This window comes from Aquarana catesbeiana, linkage group LG13, assembly GCF_042186555.1.
Source record: "Aquarana catesbeiana isolate 2022-GZ linkage group LG13, ASM4218655v1, whole genome shotgun sequence".
Taxonomy (NCBI): Eukaryota; Metazoa; Chordata; class Amphibia; order Anura; family Ranidae; genus Aquarana; species Aquarana catesbeiana.
The window spans coordinates 216,190,377-216,206,290 of NC_133336.1; the positions used below are offsets into that span (position 1 = coordinate 216,190,377).

Consider the following 15,914-nt stretch of genomic DNA (forward strand, 5'->3'; position numbering starts at 1 on the left):
AGGGTCACCATCAGATTCCCCCTTACATCAGGGTCCCCATCAGATTCCCCCTTACATCAGGGTCCCCATCAGAGTTCCCCCTTACATCAGGGTCACCATCAGAGTTCCCCCTTACATCAGGGTCCCCATCAGAGGTCCCACTTACATCAGGGTCCCCATCAGAGTTCTCCCTTACATCAGGGTCCCCATCAGATTCCCCCTTATATCAGGGTCGCCACCAGGTTCCCCCTTACATCAGGGTCCCCATCAGAGTTCCCACTTACATCAGGGTCCCCATCAGAGTTCCCCCTTACATCAGGGTCCCCATCAGAGTTCCCCCTTATATCAGGGTCTCCATCAGAGTTACCCCTTACATCAGGGTTCCCATCAGAGTTACCCCTTACATCAGGGTCCCCATCAGAGTCCCCCTTACATTGGGGTCCCCATCAGAGTTCCCCCTTACATCAGGGTCCCTATCAGATTCCCCCTTACATCAGGGTCTCCATCAGAGTTACCCCTTACATCAGGGTCCCTATCAGATTCCCCCTTATATCAGGGTCTCCATCAGAGTTACCCCTTACATCAGGGTCCCCATCAGAGTTCCCCCTTTTATCAGGATCTCCATCAGAGTTACCCCTTACATCAGGGTCCCCATCAGAGTCCCCCTTACATCGGGGTCCCCATCAGAGTTCCCCCTTACATCAGGGTCCCTATCAGATTCCCCCTTACATCAGGGTCCCCATCAGAGTTCTCTCTTACATCAGGGTCCCCATCAGAGTTCCTCCTTACATCAGGGTCCCCATCAAAGTTCTGCCTTACATAAGGGTCCCCATCAGTGTTCCCCCTTATATCAGGGTATCCATCAGACCTACCCCTTACATCAGGGTCCCCATCAGAGTTCTCCCTTACATCAGGGCCCCCATCAGAGTTCTCCCTTACATCAGGGTCCCCATCAGAGTTCCCCCTTACATCAGGGTCCCCATCAGATTCCCCCTTACATCAGGGTCCCCATCAGAGTTCCCCCTTACATTAGGGTCCCCATCAGAGTTCCCCCTTACATCAGGGTCTCCATCAAATTTCCCCCTTATATCAGGGTCCCCATCAGAGTTCCCACTTACATCAGGGTCCCCATCAGAGTTCCTCCTTATATCAGGGTCTCCATCAGAGTTACCCCTTACATCAGGGTACCCATCAATGTCCCCCCTTATATCAGGGTCCCCAATCAGAGTTCCCCCTTACATCAGGGTCCCCATCAGATTCCCCCTTATATCAGGGTCCCCATCAGGTTCCCCCTTACATCAGGGTCCCCATCAGAGTTCCCCCTTACATCAGGGTCTCCATCAGCGTTCCCCCCTTATATCAGGATCTCCATCAGAGTTCCCCCTTATATCAGGGTCCCCATCAGAGTTCTCCTTTACATCAGGGTCCCCATCAGAGTTCTCCTTTACATCAGGGTCCCCATCAGGTTCCCCCTTACATCAGGGTCCCCATCAGAGTTCCCACTTATATCAGGGTCCCCATCAGAGTTCCCCCTTACATCGGGGTCCCCATCGGAGTTCACCCTTAAATCAAGGGTCTCCATCAGAGTTCCCCCTTACATCAGGGTTCCCATCAGAGTCCCCCCTTACATCAGGGTTCCCATCAGAGTTCTCCCTTACATCAGGGTCACCATCAGATTCCCCCTTACATCAGGGTCCCCATCAGAGTTCTCCTTTACATCACAGTCCCCATCAGGTTCCCCCTTACATCAGGGTCCCCATCAGAGTTCCCACTTACATCAGGGTCCCCATCAGAGTTCTCCCTTACATCAGGGTCCCCATCAGAGTTCTCCCTTACATCAGGGACCCCATCAGACTTCTCCCTTACATCAGGGTCACCATCAGAGTTCCCCCTTACATCAGGGTCACCATCAGAGTTCCCCCTTACATCAGGGTCCCCATCAGAGTTCCCCCTTTTATCAGGGTCCCCATCAGAGTCCCCCTTACATCGGGGTCCCCATCAGAGTTCCCCCTTACATCAGGGTCCCTATCAGATTCCCCGTTTTATCAGGGTCTCCATCAGAGTTACCCCTTACATCAGGGCCCCCATCAGAGTTCCTCCTTACATCAAGGTCCCCATCAAAGTTCTGCCTTACATAAGGGTCCCCATCAGTGTTCCCCCTTATATCAGGGTATCCATCAGACCTACCCCTTACATCAGGGCCCCCATCAGAGTTCTCCCTTACATCAGGGTCCCCATCAGAGTTCCCCCTTACATCAGGGTCCCCATCAGATCCCCCCTTACATCAGGGTCCCCATCAGAGTCCCCCCTTACATCAGGGTCCCCATCAGCATTCCCCCTTACGTCAGGGTACCCATCAGAGTTCCCCCTTACATTAGGGTCCCCATCAGAGTCCCCCCTTACATCAGGGTCCCCATCAGCATTCCCCCTTACGTCAGGGTCCCCATCAGAGTCCCCCCTTACATCAGGGTCCCCATCAGCATTCCCCCTTACATCAGGGCCCCCATCAGAGTTCTCCCTTACATCAGGATCCCCATCAGAGTTCTCCCTTACATCGGGGTCCCCATCAGAGTTCCCCCTTACATCAGGGTCCCCATCAAAGTTCCCCCTTACATCAGGGTCTCCATCAAAGTTCCCCCTTATATCAGGGTCCCCATCAGAGTTCCCCCTTATATCAGGGTCTCCATCAGAGTTACCCCTTACATCAGGGTCCCCATCAGAGTTCTCCCTTACATCAGGGTCACCATCAGAGTTCTCCCTTACATCAGGGTCACCATCAGATTCCCCCTTACATCAGGGTCCCCATCAGATTCCCCCTTATATCAGGGTCCCCATCAGGTTCCCCCTTACATCAGGGTCCCCATCAGGTTCCCCCTTACATCAGGGTCCCCATCAGAGGTCCCACTTACATCAGGGTCCCCATCAGAGTTCTCCCTTACATCAGGGTCCCCATCAGATTCCCCCTTATATCAGGGTCGCCACCAGGTTCCCCCTTACATCAGGGTCCCCATCAGAGTTCCCACTTACATCAGGGTCCCCATCAGAGTTCCCCCTTACATCAGGGTCCCCATCAGAGTTCCCCCTTATATCAGGGTCTCCATCAGAGTTACCCCTTACATCAGGGTTCCCATCAGAGTTCTCCCTTACATCAGGGTCACCATCAGAGTTCTCCCTTACATCAGGGACCCCATCAGACTTCTCCCTTACATCAGGGTCACCATCAGAGTTCTCCCTTACATCAGGGACCCCATCAGACTTCTCCCTTACATCAGGGACCCCATCAGACTTCTCCTTTACATCAGGGTCCCCATCAGAGTTCCCCCTTACATCAGGGTCCCCATCAGAGTTCTCCTTTACATCAGGGTCCCCATCAGAGTTCTCCTTTACATCAGGGTCCCCATCACAGTTCCCCCTTACATCAGGGTCCCCATCAGAGTTCCCCCTTACATCAGGGTCACCATCAGATTCCCCCTTACATCAGGGTCCCCATCAGATTCCCCCTTACATCAGGGCCCCCTTAAGAGTTCCCACTTACATCAGGGTCCCCATCAGAGTTCCCCCTTACATTGGGGTCCCCATCAGAGTTCCCCCTTATATCAGGGTCTCCATCAGAGTTACCCCTTACATCAGGGTCCCCATCAGAGTTCTCCCTTACATCAGGGTCCCCATCAGAGTTCTCCCTTACATCAGGGTCCCCATCAGATTCCCCCTTACATCAGGGTCCCCATCAGGTTCCCCCTTTCATCAGGGCCCCCTTAAGAGTTCCCACTTACATCAGGGTCCCCATCAGAGTCCCCCTTACATCAGGGTCCCCATCAGAGTTCCCCCTTACATCAGTGTCTCTATCAGATTCCCCCTTATATCAGGGTCTCCATCAGAGTTACCCCTTACATCGGGGTCCCCATCAGAGTTCTCTCTTACATCAGGGTCCCCATCAGAGTTCCTCCTTACATCAGGGTCCCCATCAGAGTTATCCCTTACATCAGTGTCTCTATCAGATTCCCCCTTATATCAGGGTCTCCATCAGAGTTACCCCTTACATCGGGGTCCCCATCAGAGTTCTCTCTTACATCAGGGTCCCCATCAGAGTTCCTCCTTACATCAGGGTCCCCATCAGAGTTCCCCCTTACATCAGTGTCTCTATCAGATTCCCCCTTATATCAGGGTATCCATCAGACCTACCCCTTACATCAGGGCCCCCATCAGCGTTATCCCTTACATCAGGGTCCCCATCAGAGTTCCCCCTTACATCAGGGTCCCCATCAGAGTCCCCCCATACATCAGGGTCTCCATCAGAGTTCTCCCTTACATCAGGGTCCCCATCAGAGTTCTCCCTTACATCAGGGTCCCCATCAGAGTTCTTCCTTACATCAGGGTCCCCATCAGAGTTCTTCCTTACATCAGGGTCCCCATCAGAGTTCTCCCTTACATCAGGGTCACCATCAGATTCCCCCTTACATCAGGGTCCCCATCAGATTCCCCCTTATATCAGGGTCCCAACCAGGTTCCCCCTTACATCAAGGTCCCCATCAGAGTTCCCACTTACATCAGGGTCCCCATCAGAGTTCCCCCTTACATCAGGGTCCCCATCAGAGTTCCCCCTTATATCAGGGTCTCCATCAGAGTTACCCCTTACATCAGGGTCCCCATCAGAGTTCTCCCTTACATCAGGGTCCCCATCAGAGTTCTCCTTTACATCAGGGTCCCCATCAGAGTTCTCCCTTACATCAGGGTCCCCATCAGAGTTCTCCTTTACATCAGGGTCCCCATCACAGTTCCCCCTTACATCAGGGTCCCCATCAGAGTTCCCCCTTACATCAGGGTCACCATCAGATTCCCCCTTACATCAGGGTCTCCATCAGAGTTACCCCTTACATCAGGGTACTCATCAGAGTTCTCCCTTACATCAGGGTCCCCATCAGAGTTCTCCCTTACATCAGGGTCACCATCAGATTCCCCCTTACATCAGGGTCCCCATCAGAGTTCCCACTTACATCAGGGTCCCCATCAGAGTTCTCCCTTACATCAGGGTCCCCATCAGATTCCCCCTTACATCAGGGTCCCCATCAGAGTTCCCACTTACATCAGGGTCCCCATCAGAGTCCCCCATACATCAGGGTCTCCATCAGAGTTCTCCCTTACATCAGGGTCCCCATCAGAGTTCTCCCTTACATCAGGGTCCCCATCAGAGTTCTCCTTTACATCAGGGTCCCCATCAGAGTTCTCCCTTACATCAGGGTCCCCATCAGAGTTCTCCTTTACATCAGGGTCCCCATCACAGTTCCCCCTTACATCAGGGTCCCCATCAGAGTTCCCCCTTACATCAGGGTCACCATCAGATTCCCCCTTACATCAGGGTCTCCATCAGAGTTACCCCTTACATCAGGGTACTCATCAGAGTTCTCCCTTACATCAGGGTCCCCATCAGAGTTCTCCCTTACATCAGGGTCACCATCAGATTCCCCCTTACATCAGGGTCCCCATCAGAGTTCCCACTTACATCAGGGTCCCCATCAGAGTTCTCCCTTACATCAGGGTCCCCATCAGATTCCCCCTTACATCAGGGTCCCCATCAGAGTTCCCACTTACATCAGGGTCCCCATCAGAGTCCCCCATACATCAGGGTCTCCATCAGAGTTCTCCCTTACATCAGGGTCCCCATCAGAGTTCTCCCTTACATCAGGGTCCCCATCAGAGTTCTTCCTTACATCAGGGTCCCCATCAGAGTTCTCCCTTACATCAGGGTCCCCATCAGAATTCTCCCTTACATCAGGGTCACCATCAGATTCCCCCTTACATCAAGGTCCCCATCAGGTTCCCCCTTACATCAGGGTCCCCATCAGAGTTCCCACTTACATCAGGGTCCCCATCAGAGTTCCCCCTTATATCAGGGTCTCCATCAGAGTTACCCCTTACATCAGGGTTCCCATCAGAGTTGTCCCTTACATCAGGGTCCCCATCAGAGTTCCCCCTTACATCAGGGTCCCCATCAGAATTCTCCCTTACATCAGAGTCCCCATCAGAGTTCTCCTTTACATCAGGGTCCCCATCAGATTCCTCCTTACATCAGGGTCCCCATCAGAGTTCCCCCTTACATCAGGGTCTCCATCAGAGTTCTCCCTTACATCAGGGTCCCCATCACAGTTCTTTCTTACATCAGGGTCCCCATCAGAGTTTTCCCTTTAATCAGGGTCTCCATCAGAATTCTCCCTTACATCAGGGTCACCATCAGATTCCCCATTACATCAGGGTCCCCATCAGGTTCCCCCTTACATCAGGGTCCCCATCAGGTTCCCCCTTACATCAGGGTCCCCATCAGAGTTCCCACTTACATCAGGGTCCCCATCAGAATTCTCCCTTACATCAGGGTCCCCATCAGATTCCCCCTTATATCAGGGTCCCCATCAGAGTTCTCCCTTACATCAGGGTCCCCATCAGAGTTCCCCCTTACATCAGGGTCCCCATCAGAGTTCTCCCTTACATCAGGGTCCCCATCAGAGTTCTCCTTTACATCAGGGTCCCCATCAGATTCCCCCTTACATCAGGGTCCCCATCAGAGTTCCCCCTTACATCAGGGTCCCCATCAGAGTTCCCCCTTACATCAGGGTCTCCATCAGAGTTACCCCTTACATCAGGGTCTCCATCAGAGTTACCCCTTACATCAGGGTCACCATCAGATTCCCCCTTACATCAGGGTCCCCATCAGATTCCCCCTTACATCAGGGTCCCCATCAGAGTTATCCCTTACATCAGGGTCTCCATCAGAGTTACCCCTTACATCAGGGTCACCATCAGATTCCCCCTTATATCAGTGTCCCCATCAGATTCCCCCTTACATCAGGGTCCCCATCAGAGTTCCCCCTTACATCAGGGTCCCCATCAGATTCCCCCTTACATCAGGATCTCCATCAGAGTTACCCCTTACATCAGGGTCCCCATCAGAGTTCTCCTTTACATCAGAGTCCCCACAGAGTCCCCCTTACATCAGGGTCCCCATCAGAGTTCTCCCTTACATCAGGGTCACCATCAGATTCCCCCTTACATCAGGGTCCCCATCAGATTCCCCCTTATATCAGAGTCCCCATCAGATTCCCCCTTATATCAGGGTCCCCATCAGGTTCCTCCTTACATCAGGGTCTCCATCAGAGTTCCCCCTTACATCAGGGTCCCCATCAGATTCCCCTTTACATCAGGGTCCCCATCAGAGTCCCCCCCCTTACATCAGGGTCCCCATCAGAGTTCCCCCATATATCAGGGTCTCCATCAGAGTTCTCCCTTACATCAGGGTCCCCATCACAGTTCTTCCTTACATCAGGGTCCCCATCACAGTTCCCCCTTACATCAGGGTCCCCATCAGAGTTCTCCCTTACATCAGGGTCCCCATCAGAGTTCTCCCTTACATCAGGGTCCCCATCAGAGTTCTCCATAGTCATCCCCAGTCATTGGCTCCAACTGCAGGTAAGATCTTGTAGTGGTGGTGGGGGGGGGGGGGTAGTATGGAGCCCCACAGCTTAGTGCTGGGGGGGATGGTCAGGACCTCTAACCCCTGCTTTGTGTTTTGAGACCTCCATGTTGGGTTACATGACCCCCAACCCCCACTTTGTGTTTTGAGACCTCCATGATCATGGGTCACGTGACCCCTAACCCCTACTTTGTGTTTTGAGACCTCCATGATGGGTCACGTGACCCCTAACCCCCACTTTGTGTTCAGAGACCTCCATGATGGGTCACCTGACCTCTAACCCCTGCTTTGTGTTTTGAGACCTCCATGATAGGTCACGTGACCGATAACCCCCCGCTTAAATGTTTTGAGACATCCATGATGGGTCACGTGACCCCTAACCCCTACTTTGTGTTTTGAGACCTCCATGATGGGTCATGGGACCCCTAATCTACGCTTTAATGTTTTGAGACCTCCTTGATGGGTCACATGACCTCTAAACCCTGCTTTGTGTTTTGGGACCTCCATGTTGGGTCACATGACCTCTAACCTCCGCTTTGTGTTTTGTGTTGCAGGACCCAGTGAAGGTTCCTTGAAGATGGCAGATTTATATAATTGCTCGTATAACGCCTGACTAACGAGGTAATTGCCCCAGTTTGGGTGTAGAGATGCCACAAGAGGTGTAGCGCAGTACAATCATCTTTCATTGTCCATTGTCCTCCTCTCCGCAGGTTCTCTTGGCCGGTTCTACATACTGATCGCCTCCGTCTTATGTTCCGGTCTCGCCGCTCTCTCTCTGCGCGGCAACTTTGGAGACATCGCTGCACCACGCCAGGCCGGGGTCAGGGGGAAGGGGCGCCCCCCAGCCCCGAGGAGCTTCACCATGCCCTGCGACCGGCCGCCCTACAACTCTTCAAAAAGCTGAAAGATGAGCAGCTGTGGCAGTTGGCGGAAGCGGTGGAGAGCAAGGGGCGCTGGGACTGCGGCTGCGTCTGGTTCCCGCTGGAGCTGAGGTCGGCCAAGCAAACCTTAGCGCCCTTCGTCCTCCTTTGTAAGCTCTACCGTTGGCCGGACCTGCGCAGCACCTCCGAACTGAAGAGGCTCATCCACTGCGAGAATTACTGGAGGAAGGGTGGAGAGGGGACATCCATCTGCTGCAATCCCTATCACTTCAGTCGACTAGCAGCACCAGGTACGCCGAGGGCGAGACACGATGCCAGAATCTGCCAGAGGTCACCCCCAAAAATGATATCAGACTAAATACACCTCTGCTGGTAGAGAGACCCTGACCCCAGGAGCATGCAGTCTAATGAGACTTTGACCCCCAGGAGCTTACAGTCTAATGAGACCATGACCCCAGGAGCTTACAGTCTAATGAGACCCTACCCCAGGAGCTTACAGTCTAATGAGACCCTACCCCAGGAGCTTATAGTCTATTGAGACCTTGACCCCAGGAGCTTACAGTCTAATGAGACCCTGCCCCAGGAGCTTACAATCTAATGAGACTCTGTCCCCAGGAGCTTACAGTCTAGGGGTATAATGAGACCCTGTCCCCAGGAGCTTACAGTCTAGAGGTATAATGAGACCTTGACCCCAGGAGCTTACAGTCTAATGAGACTCTGTCCCCAGGAGCTTACAGTCTAATAAGACCTTTACCCTGGGAGCTTAAAGACTAGCACTGATATATCCTTCATATGCTTCAGCATGGCCTCTAATAAGGTCTTCTGCTCCTGGAGTCTTCCTTATTAGTATTTTCTAGTTGGAACCACAAATTCTGGAGACATTAAATTCCAGAGAGACAGATTTGGGGACACAAACGTATTTAAAATCTAGAAAATAGTAAAATCTTTGCTCTAAACATACCAACAAAATCATCCCCATCTTCTTATTTACAGAAGCATCTGCTGCATCGTCCTACAAGACCAGAGATACCCTTCAACCCGCATTGTCCAAGCCGCTCCACTCCATCACCAACCAGGAGACCACCTACTGCAATGTCCGCGGGATACATGGTGAGTGTCTGACCCACCTATAATGAGACCCTTTCCCCAGGAGCTTACAGTCTAGAGGTATAATGAGACCCTGACCCCAGGAGCTTACAGTCTAGAGGTATAATGAGACCATCCCCAGGAGCTTACAGTCTAGAGGTATAATGAGACCCTGACCCCAGGAGCTTACAGTCTAGGGGTATAATGAGACCCTGACCCCAGGAGCTTACAGTCTAGAGGTATAATGAGATCCTGACCCCAGGAGCTTACAGTCTAGAGGTATAATGAGACCCTGTCCCCAGGAGCTTACAGTCTAGAGGTATAATGAGACCCTGACCCCAGGAGCTTACAGTCTAGAGGTATAATGAGACCCTGTCCCAGGAGCTTACAGTCTAGGGGTATAATGAGACCCTGTCCCCAGGAGCTTACAGTCTAGGGGTATAATGAGACCCTGTCCCCAGGAGCTTACAGTCTAGCAGTGTAATATTATAATACATTGTATGACTCTCCTCTTCTCTCTGCAGACACGACACTCTCTAGAGGGTCACACAAAGATGGCCACTGGTGTAAACTGGCGTACTGGGAGCACCGGACCCGCGTAGGACGCCTCTACAATGTCACAGAACCTTTCATACAGATTTTCCATGACCTGCCCAAAGGCAGCGGCTTCTGCTTGGGCTTCCTGGGCTCCGAGGCCCGCAATGAGATGGTGAGACGTACAAGGAAGAAGATTGGCCAGGGCCTGATCTTGAGCCATGAGCAGGAGGAGGTGTGGGTGTACAACCGCAGCGAACACCCCGTTTTCATCAACTCGCCCACCCTGGCCCCAGTGAATGCCCGTGGGCAGTCTGTACACAAGCTGTTACCCGGTTATTCCATCAAAGTGTTTGACCCTCAGCAAGCGGAAAGAATCTCGAGGTGCTCCGTGCTGGGGGAGGGGCCCTCCGACCTTCATAGTGTCCGGATCAGCTTTGCCAAGGGCTGGGGCGGCTGCTACTCTCGCCAGTTCATCACATCTTGTCCTTGTTGGCTGGAGATTCTCCTCAGCACCCCAAAATGAGGGGCCAGAGCTGGGGTGAGGGGGTGGGGGCACAGTCTGTGTGACACCAGAGGAGCTGTGGGTATATGACCTGAGGTCCTCAGAATCCTTCAATCCTTAATCTGCACCTCTATATCCCCCTAAATTTCCTCTATGACGACTGTGGTCTGGCCTTTATAATCTGCCTCTCCCTGACCAGCTCGCCACCCATGGGCTCCATCAACCGTTGGCCACATACTGCGCCATTTTGGAAGATTTTGATTTATTGGATGGAGATTGAACTGTCCTCAGGGACTTGCTGCCTACAGTATGACTTCCGATTCCAGTGATTAAAAGATTCACATTGGTCGGAAAGTGATGAAAGGTGTCCTCTGGCTGGCAGTACATTTGTGGTCGATCAAACCTGGAAATCAGTAAAGCTGGGAGATTCTGTTCCTTTCATGTTATTGTATGGCCAACATTACCAGCAGGCTCACTGGAGAGTCTCACCGGCTCTATAACAACCAAATGATGGTCTCCTTTCACAACCAGCCACCACAACCTGTGTCTACTGCCGATAGACATCATCTGTTCCTCTTCCTGATCTAGGATCTTTTACAATACACCGTAAAGTCTCACTGATTTCAGCTCCATCACTTCTGTTGTGCCTCCAAGACAGAGGCCAGTCATCCAGCCCAACCCTACATGAGCTCTATCACCTCTGTTGTACCTCCAAGAAGGAGCCCGGTCATAAAAAACCAACCCTATGTGAACTCCATTACCTCTGTTGTTCCTTTAACATAGAGCCAACTCCACCATCCCAACCTTACATGATCTTCATCATCTCTGTTGTGCCTTTGATTTGGAGCCAACTCCACCATCCCAACGCTACATAACATCCATCACCACTGTTTTGCCTTTCCCATGGCACCAATTCTACCATCCCAACTCTGTATGACCTCCATCGCCTCTGTTGTACCATTCTCATGGAGGCAACTTCACCATCCCATCCCTACACAACCTCTATCACCTCTGTTGTGCCTTTCCCATGGAGCCACCTCCACCATTCGTATCCTACATGACCTCCATCACCTCTATTGTGTCTTTCCCATGGAGCCAACTCTACCAACCCAATCTTACTTGACCTCCTCCACCACCTCTGTTCTGCCTTTTTCATGGAGCCAACTCCACCATCTTAACTCTATCTTCTCTGTTGTGTCTGTCTCATAGGGCCATCTCCACCATCATAATCCTACACGACCTCCATCACCACTGTTGTGTCTTTCTAATGAAGCCAACTTCAGCATTCAAATCTTACTTGACCCTCATCACCTTTGTCATGCCTTTTTCTTGGAGCCCACTCTACTATCCCAACTTTGTATGATCTTCATAATCTCTGTTGTGCCTTTGTTATGACCTCAATTACCTCTGTTGAACCTTCCAGATAGAACAGGCTCCACCATCCCAGTCATACGTGACCTCCATCACCTCTGTTGAACCTTCCAAATTAAACTGGCTCTACCATTCCAGTCCTACATGACCTCCATCACCTCTGTTGACCCTTCCAGATGGCATTGGCTTTATCATCCCAGTCCTACATTACTTCTATCACCTTTGTTGAACCTTCCAGATGGAACTGGCTTTACCATCCCAGTCCTACATGACCTCCATCACCTATGTTAAACCTTTAAGATAGAACTGGCTCCATCATCCCAGTCCTACATGACCTCCATTACCTTAATTGAACCTCCATTACCTATGTTGAACCTTCCAGATGGAACTGGCTCCACCATCTCAGTCCTACCTAACCTCCATCACCTTTGTTGAACCTTCCAGATGGAATTACCTCTACCATCCCAGTCCTACATGACCTCTGTTAACTCTAATTCCAGATGGAACTGGCTCCACCATTCCAGTCCTACATGACCTCCATTACTTTTGTTGTACCTTCCAGATGGAACTGGCTCCACCATCTTGGTCCTACATGACCTCCATCACCTCTTTTGAATCTTCCAGCTGGAGTTGCCTCCACCATCCAGTCCTACATGACCTCCATCACCTCTGTTGTACCTTCCAGATGGAACTGGCTCCACCATCCCAGTCCTACGTGATCTTCAGCACCCCTGCTTCCAGCTCGCCATAGCATCCTCAGGAACATTATGGAGACAGTTCCTTCTCTAGTAACTCAGAAGTCTCCTACAGCTTGGTAATATCTGGACTCCATCACTCTCAACAGCCTGGATCTGCCTGTGAGATGATGAGATTGGCCTCCATCTGTCTGGCACTACCACCTCCAATGTCTAGGAATCTTATGGATCCCAACAAATTATGAAGTGTATCTCTGTCATCTGTGGGGTGTCTTTAGCAACGTTAATGCATGTGTATGAGGTACTGATGTCCTGTGCCTCTTCCTGATCTAGGATCTCTTACAATACACCGTAAAGTCTCACTGATTTCAGCTCCATCACTTCTGTTGTACCTCCAAGATAGAGGCCAGTCATCCAACCCAACCCTATGTGAGCTCCATCACCTCTGTTGTACCTCCAAGAAGGAGCCCGGTCGTAAAAACCAGCCCTATGTGAGCTCCATCACCTCTGTTGTGCATTTAACATGGAGCCAACTCCACCATCCTGACCTTACATGATCTTCCTTATCTCTGGTGTGCCTTTGATATAGAGCCAACTTCACCATCCCAACCCTACATAACATCCATCACCACATTTTTGCCTTTCCCATCACACCAATTCTACCATCCGAACTTTGTATGACCTCCATCACCTCTGTTGTGCCATTCTGATGGAGCCAACTTCACCATCCTATCCCATGGGGGTCAGGGAGGTGGTATCTAACATTACGGAGTCATAGACATGCAGCGGGTACATCTCCATCTCCATTCACTGAGACCCATCTAAAAAGACCACCAAGATAATTGACTCTCATTGTAATACACGTCCTTCTGAGGAACGTAAACCCACAGTTACAGATCTCTTCCCCAAAAAAAGTATAAAAATGTAAAACTGGAAAACAAAATTCCAGATCTCAAGAAAAGTCTCCTTTCCCATTTCCCTGCAGATGAAGGATGATGCCTGATCTGGAGTGGAGTCACTTTTCAGAGGAACTGTGATTTTAAAAAGTCTCTACAGATTGGCTGATTGTGTGAAAACAGATTTTGTCCCCTTTGGGGAAGCTTGGGGAGAAGGAGGCAAGAAATGACTCAGGACATCCGGGTGAAGCTGCAGGATGATTGTATATTCAGCTTCTCTCTGCTGGGAATTTCCATGATGGAACTCTACTGCCATCTTCTGGGCATTAGTGTAACAGCATCACCAAGATACTGTAGTTGTAGCTTCATTGGATTTTTTTATACTAAGTTCCACTGCAAAGTGGGGGTCAGGTAGGGAATGTAGGGAATGCCAGGATAGCGTGTGTGTGTGTGTGTGTGTGTGTGTGTGTGTGTGTGTGTGGGGGTCAGGGAGGGAATGCCAGGATAGTGGGGGTCAGGGAGGGAATCCCAGGGTAGTGGGGGTAAGGGAGGGAATGCCAGGGTTGTGGTGGGTCAGGGAGGGAATGCCAGGGTAGAGGGGGTCAGGGAGGGAATGCCAGGGTAGTGGGGGTAAGGGAGGGAATGCCAGGGTTGTGGCGGGTCAGATAGGGAATGCCAGGATAGTGGGGGTCAGGGAGGGAATGCCAGGGTAGTGGGGGTAAGGGAGGGAATGCCAGGGTTGTGGTGGGTCAGGGAGGGAATGCCAGGGTAGAGGGGGGTCAGGGAGGGAATGCCAGGGTAGTTGAGGGTCAGGGAGGGAATGCCAGGGTAGAGGGGGGTCAGAGAGGGAATGCCAGGGTAGAGGGGGGTCAGGGAGGGTACACCAGGGTAGTGGGGGGTCAGGGAGGGAACGGCAGCATAGTGGGGTGTCAGGAAGGGAACGCCAGGGTAGTGGGGGGTCAGGGTATTGGGGGGGGGGGTCAGGGTAGTGGGGGGATCAAGGAGGGAATGCCAGGGTAGTGGGGGGGGGGGTCAGGGTAGTGGGGGGGGGTCAGGGAGGGAACGCCAGGGTAGTGGGGGGTCAGGGAGGGAACACCAGGATAGTGGGGGTCAGTATTGTGAAACTGAAGCTGCACCTTAAATCCTGTACAAGTCCGACACTTTATAAAGCAGTGTATGTAATCTGATCTCCCTGCCAGTCTTGCCATTTTTGTATTTTGTATATGCTGGAAATTGTTGGTGGTCACATGACCCAGCTAAAGCTCAGCTGATGTGGCCCCCCAGTGGTTGTTTAGGGGGGGGCGGTAAGTACAGAAGGATGCAGAGTAAGCGCCCCCTCAGTAAAGTGCAGGAAAGGAAGGTGAATGTCGCTCAGACAGATTGTTGGTTCGGTGATGAAGATAATCAGAGCGAGTTTTGGGGGGTGACAGGCGGGTGTGAGGCCCAATGATCGGGAATAGGGGTCATACTGGTCCAGTTTGTACTGGTAATGATGGGATGTGTAAGTGGTAAGGTTGTAGAGAAGGTGAGTGTACGTCCCTGTATGGGGGATCCCGATAAGGTGAAGAAAGTGGGAGCAGGAGGTGGAGAAGGGGGAGAGGAGAGAGAAAGAGAGATTAAAGGGGGGGGGGATGAGAGGGGGTATAGAGGAGGAGAGGGAAAGAGATCTGGGTGGTATAGGGGGAAGAGATCAGGGGGGGAGAGATCTGGGAGGTATAGGGGGAAGAGATCAGGGGGGAAGAGATCTGGGAGGGAGATCTGGGAGGTATAGGGGGAAGAGATCAGGGGGGGAGAGATCTGGGAGGTATAGGGGAAGAGATCTGGGGGTTATAGGGGGAAGAGATCTGGGAGGGGGGGGGGATCTGGGTGGTATAGGGGTAAGAGATCAGGGGGGGAGAGATCTGGGAGGTATAGGGGGAAGAGATCAGGGGGGAAGAGATCTGGGAGGTATAGGGGGGAGAGATCTGGGGGTTATAGGGGAAGAGATCTGGGAGGGAGATCTGGGAGGTATAGGGGGGAGAGATCTGGGGGTTATAGGGGGAAGAGATCTGGGAGGGGGGGATCTGGGGGTTATAGGGGGAAGTGATTTGGGGGGGGGAGATCTGGGAGGTATAGGGGAAGAAGTCTGGGAGGTATAGGGGGAAGAGATCTGGGAGGGGGGAGAGATCTGGTAGGTATAGGGGGAAGTGATCTGGGGGGAGAGATCTGGCATGTATAGGGGGTGAGATCTGGGAGGTATGGGGGGAAGAGATCTGGGGGGGAGAGATCTGAGAGGTATAGGGGGAAGAGATTTGGGGGGGAGGAGAGGGGAAATGATCGGGGGGGAAGAGAAGCAGAGGGGAGTAAAGGAGGAGAGGGGGAAGAGATATATGGGGTGTAGGGGGGAGAGATCTGGGGGATATAGGGGGAAAAGATGGGGGGGGGGATCTGGGAGGTATAGGGGGAAGAGATCTGGGGGGGGGGGGTGAAGGAGAGGGGAAATGATCTGGGGGGAAGAGATCTGGG

General features: G+C 52.1%; 1 protein-coding gene across 3 annotated transcripts in view; it reads left to right on the forward strand.

The window, feature by feature from the left end:
* LOC141116431 (mothers against decapentaplegic homolog 6-like) overlaps window positions 1-13,883 on the forward strand; it is a 29,970-nt gene extending 16,087 nt beyond the window's left edge. For all 3 annotated transcript variants that reach the window (XM_073608704.1, XM_073608702.1, XM_073608703.1), the window contains exons 2-5: window positions 7,996-8,062; window positions 8,152-8,612; window positions 9,316-9,432; window positions 9,933-13,883. In XM_073608704.1, the coding sequence (XP_073464805.1) occupies window positions 8,192-8,612; window positions 9,316-9,432; window positions 9,933-10,468 (1,074 nt within the window). In that variant the 5' untranslated portion in view covers window positions 7,996-8,062; window positions 8,152-8,191 and the 3' untranslated portion in view covers window positions 10,469-13,883. The remainder of the gene's footprint in view (window positions 1-7,995; window positions 8,063-8,151; window positions 8,613-9,315; window positions 9,433-9,932) is intronic.
* Window positions 13,884-15,914: the final 2,031 nt, after the last annotated feature.